The sequence below is a fragment of the Ilyonectria robusta genome, assembly GCF_021365365.1.
Source record: "Ilyonectria robusta strain PMI_751 chromosome Unknown BGZ61scaffold_228, whole genome shotgun sequence".
NCBI classification, from domain to species: domain Eukaryota; kingdom Fungi; phylum Ascomycota; class Sordariomycetes; order Hypocreales; family Nectriaceae; genus Ilyonectria; species Ilyonectria robusta.
This window is the reverse complement of record NW_025764662.1, coordinates 1-815: the sequence shown is the minus strand read 5'-3', so window position 1 is coordinate 815 and position 815 is coordinate 1. Positions and strand designations below refer to the sequence as shown.

The window sequence follows — 815 nt, the reverse complement described above, 5'->3', positions numbered from 1 at the left end:
GAAATCGCGATCCCCCTCACACGCCTCATACAGAAGGAAACCAAGTTTACCTGGGGAAATCCCGAGGAAGTGGCTTTCCAAGAGCTAAAACGCAGGTTCTGCGAGGCGCCCGTACTAGCCGAATGGGACCCACAAAGAGAAACAATAGTCAAGTCCGACTGCTCTGGGTTTGCACTAGGAGGAGTCCTCATGCAGGTTAACAAAAAAGAAGAACATCACCCAGTTGCCTTTCACTCCAGACGCCTCACAGGACCAGAATATAACTACCCCATCCATAATAAGAAGATGCTAGCAGTAATCTCATGCATCAAGCAATGGCAGTCAATGCTATGGAGCTGTGGGCCCTATACCGTTCTCACCGACTATAAGAACCTGGAGTACTTCATAAAGCGACGACGCCTAAATAAACGGCAAAGCCGATAGGCTGATGAGATATCCGGCCACCCGCTAGTACTGAAGTATCGGCCGGGGCGAGAGGCTGTGGTGCCGGATGCACTAAGCCGGAGAGACCAAGATGTCCCGGATGGAATCGACGATCCAAGAGAACAGGCACAATTCATCCAACTACTCCCAGACTCAGCCTCCACGGAATGGAAGCCCAAGGGAGGCCCTACGAGGACGAGCCCTAAGACCCGAGCAGGAAGAAGCGGGCCTAACTCAGAAGAACCCGAAGCAATAGAAGTATTCCCGGACAACCCAGAACTTCAAGAGCTGTGGAATCTGGCTATGGAAACCGATACCGCTTACCAGGGAGCTTATGTAGCTATAAAGCGACGGGATAGAAGCTTTTCCCCGGAATTATAGCTGAAGTTGCA

General features: G+C 51.4%; 1 protein-coding gene across 1 annotated transcript; it reads left to right on the top strand.

Annotated features, from left to right (window-relative positions):
- Nucleotides 1-453: 453 nt before the first annotated feature.
- On the top strand, nt 454-804 carry BGZ61DRAFT_377136 (uncharacterized protein; the record flags this gene model as incomplete). Its single annotated transcript, XM_046242573.1, has 1 exon — nt 454-804. A coding segment is annotated over one exon (351 nt), but the record flags the coding sequence as incomplete, so codon positions are not given.
- Nucleotides 805-815: the final 11 nt, after the last annotated feature.